Raw genomic sequence first — 4099 nt, 5'->3', positions numbered from 1 at the left:
ATATACATTCGAATGGAAGCAACTGCAAAATATTGTTTAAACATTATCACACAACAAACAAACCCTCAAATCATAGTAACATATATAATGGCAACTCTAAATTAATCCATTAAACAAAAACTAATTACCATAAGGGGTATTATAAATCCCCGACAGTGCCATTTTTTCTTCGGAGTTCCACTCGAGAAACTTTTCCGTATCTGATCATTGATCTTTTCAAATGTATATCGTCCCCACGGAAACCTTTCGCAGAAATCCAAATCATTCACCATGTCCATCAAATCATTGTTGATACTATCTTCTGTGGTGCCATGGTCCAGAATCCCTCCGAGTATCATCACCATGGCTAATTCCGATCAGCAACCTTAGCGATTGGCGTCTTCTCAAGTTGTCTAAGAACATTTTGCTTAGACACTTTTCGATTCCCAAACATCTTCAGTCTGAACTTATCTTTCCTTTTGTACTCCCACCCTGGCAGACATTCACCGCATTTCAATCCCGATATCAAGGCGTGCTCCACGATGGAGTACCTGATGGGTACTCCATTGACGACAAACCATAGCTCGCAATTGTCCTCGACCAACACTGCGTGGTTGATGAGGAATGCAGCAGGTGCCATCTTCAGTGTCTCTTCGAATTTGGTGTGAAACAGATGTTGAAACTGTGACTCTTTGCTAAAGTACATCCATTCCTCGTTTGTTAGTAGGTCTTTCAGCTTCTTCAGTGTCTGAGCCGGATAACATCTCGTATTTATCTTCGAGCAAAACTGAATTTTATCAAGTTTGTAGATATACGGTGCCTGCAAAACATCAAACATTGTGACCTTTGAGACTGTGACCTTGTGATTATATAAACATGTGACACTGTGACCTCTGAGACTGTGACCTAGTGACTATACAATCATGTGACACTGTGACCTTTGTGACTGTGACCGTGAGACCATAGCATTTGAATCCTTAGGTCATCCGATTCCTCATGACAATCCGACCCATACCGTGTTGTGTCCTATATCACTTCTTTAACTTGACTTAAACTCATCCATTGTGACCGAAACTCAACCATCACACTCGATTTTAACCATAAAGTCTCAAACCAAAATTCTATTTCCAAATCCCCAAATTTCAAAATTGCCCAAAACCCTAATGCTCTATCCCTCAAATTTTCCAACCCACACTTCAATCGAACAATAACTGTGTTCATCTAACTCCAAAATTTGCAAAGAAATTGAAGTTTAACTTACCTTGTATCCATCTAATTCCGAAATCTCCATACGGCTCTCACTTTCGCTCGAGGAATGTGACGAAGACCCAGAACTTGCCATTTTTTCGCAGTCGGACGTTGCTTCTTCTGTCTTCCCAAAGAGAAAACGCTGAGAGAAAATGAAATTTGGGGTACAAACACGGGGACGGTTCGGAGATTTCGAGCGCAAATCTTACGAGAGAGAAGACATGACTGAAGAAAATCGCAAGTTATAGGAGAGAGAGAGACCGCTGATACGTGAGTGAGGAGAAAGAGTGAGAAGACGCGACTGAAGAGAGAGAGAGAGAGACGTTGCGTCTTTATTTGTTTTTTTTTTCATTTTTTTTTCAAAATTTGTCAGGTTTTTTGGTCTATTCATAAATATTTAGGATTTTTTGTGTCATTTGCCATGAAAAGTAGTCTCTTTTTTTTCAATTTTTTGTTTCAAGGGTAGTAGTAGAAGTTGGAATAGCAGTCAAAGGGTATACCAGATATATTGCCTAGAAAATGTGATCGAGAAAAAAACAACATGGTAAAAAATAATACGGTTAAAATGAATATACGACAACAACGGCGGTGGAGAGATACTGATGTAGAAGGTTAACAAAAAGCTCAAAGCAACGACGTAGATAGTGGGAATGGTGAAAAAGAAAATTAAAATCTAAAATCCATTCACGTTTTTTTTTACATAAATTTTGTTGAATAATAGATGTACAATATCTTTATAGCCAATTTTAACCCGAAATTTAAAGTTCAATCAATTCTATTCGAAAAATATCGGATTTCAAACCTAAATTTATGAACACACATGGTCCGAAAGCTAAAGTTTGGACCAAATCCACCCAAAAAATATCGGATATCGGATCTAACATCCCGAATAATTTTGGATTTTCGGGTCGGACTCAAATTGAGTTATGGTCGTTTCAAAAACCCGATTTAATTTTTTTTTTAATATTAATAAAAAATATCTAGAAAAGAACAATTTAAAAGAATCGGTCCGATCCGAATCTAAACCCGAATTCTATACGAGAAAAACTTCAAAATTAGGTATTTTTTATCGTAATAACTTTAAACATACTCCACCAAAAAATCCACGCTAGTTTTTCTTTCATACACTACTCATTTAGATTGGCTAAAGACTTAAATAACTTTTGTTACAAAAAATACGAAATTATCATTCCTTTCCAAATTAAAAAACGTGAGAAAAATGTAAGATTAAAATAAAACAAATTAAATAAAGTATTATTTGTATCTCTTTCTTTCTCAGACTATCGTTTCCGCCATTAAAACTCTGTTGTCAAGCTCGAAACTGTGCTATCAAATGTGGAAATTTGCGGAATTATATTTTTATTGATAACCAAAATAACATATAAATATATGAGAGTCTTACATTGAATAAGTAAAATAGACATAATGATAAATATTTCTAAATATATATTTTCCGGATTTAATAAGATCTTCAATATACGATATATCTCGTAATATTCTTCAAGATCCGGTATATCTCAACATCCCCCTTCAAGTTGGAGCGTGGAAGATCATGAAACGTCCAACTTGCTGAAAAGATGATCAAACTCATGTCGTTTGAACCACATCACCTTGCGAACTCGTGTCAATAAAAGACATAACTAAAAAAAATCAAACAAACGACTGCGCTGCAACTTTGACACCACGCACAAAAGAATCGTTTGATGATAACAAAAAAAGGACGACAATCGCGGTGCAGAAAGAAGTCTCGGGAATAACTCTGATTCATCCGAGATTGAAATGCAACTACGCGAAAGCGTTTAATGACAACAAATTTTTTGGCAAGAATAAGATGGTTGACGGTTATGCGAATAATCTTTAGAAACATGTGGGATTATGAGAGAAAATAAAAAAAAAACAAAAATAAAATGACTATCTTATTCTTAAAAAAAAACTTGAAATGATATTACCAGTGGATCGGTATATCATCATCTTCATCTTCACTCTCATTATCGATCATCATTTTTATGAAAAGAACAACAAATTAGAAAAGAACCAGAAGCTCTGATACCATGTAGAAATTTGCGGAATTATATTTTTATTGATAACCAAAATAACATATAAATAGATGAGAGTCTTACATTAAATAAGTAAAATAGACATAATGATAAATATTTCTAAATATATATTTTTCGGATTTAATAAGATCTTCAATATACGATATATCTCGTAATATTCTTCAAGATCCGGTATATCTCAACATCAAACTCCATATAGATATTTGTTCTGATTTTCTACTCATTTAAAGTCAAAATCATCTGGACATGTATATTAGAAGTTAATCCTATTTATTTTTATTCATTATTATGCAATATTTACTATTCCGGAGTTTCAAACTTAAAGATTCAATGCCTAATATGTTCAGTGCAATTTTCATTAACGAATTATGTTTGGAAACTATCACTGCAGTTTCGATCTATTTTTTTTATAATAGTTAAAGATTTTGAAAGTTTTTGCAGCGATTCTCGCAATGGAAAACGAAACCTTGATTTTTTCCGAATAGTCGTACTATAGTCTAAGTCAAAATAAAGTTGCAAAGTTCTGAGATGTTGACTTGATTGACAAAAATGTATTACTTTTTGTACAGGATTATGGAAGTTGTAAAATTGTTACATATCTATTTCTGGTCGCTATGATAGGATTTAACAAAAAGAAAATGATGTTAACTTATTTGAATGAAAATGTGGTGATGATAAAAGAAAGACAATTTGTATGTATAATAGAGTTAGTAAAATCACACCTGAGGAGCTAATTGAAGTTGTAAGGGGATAGATTCAAATCGAATTAAGAAGACAAAATTTGAGTTTCGTACCTATGGTGGTCGATGAAGACC

General features: G+C 33.9%; 1 protein-coding gene across 1 annotated transcript; it reads right to left on the bottom strand.

Annotated features, from left to right (window-relative positions):
- Positions 1-346: 346 nt before the first annotated feature.
- LOC104821602 lies at positions 347-1321 on the bottom strand. Its single transcript, XM_010552522.1, has 2 exons — positions 1241-1321; positions 347-799 (listed from the first exon to the last, which is right to left on the bottom strand). Exons 1-2 carry the CDS (start codon positions 1319-1321, stop codon positions 347-349), a joined length of 534 nt encoding a protein of 177 aa, XP_010550824.1.
- Between the last annotated feature and the right edge of the window lie 2778 nt (positions 1322-4099).

This window comes from Tarenaya hassleriana, unplaced genomic scaffold (genome assembly GCF_000463585.1).
Source record: "Tarenaya hassleriana unplaced genomic scaffold, ASM46358v1 Cleome335, whole genome shotgun sequence".
Taxonomy (NCBI): Eukaryota; Viridiplantae; Streptophyta; class Magnoliopsida; order Brassicales; family Cleomaceae; genus Tarenaya; species Tarenaya hassleriana.
Note: the sequence above shows the minus strand (reverse complement) of the source record. Positions and strands in the feature narration are given on the sequence as shown.

Bases quoted from the DNA above. Each gene is read 5' to 3' on its own strand.
- LOC104821602 (XM_010552522.1), bottom strand. From the start codon at position 1,321: ATGGCAAGTTCTGGGTCTTCGTCACATTCCTCGAGCGAAAGTGAGAGC. The intron at 800-1,240 runs GTAAGTTAAACT...GATGTTTTGCAG, and splicing joins CGGAATTAGATGGATACAAG to GCACCGTATATCTACAAACT.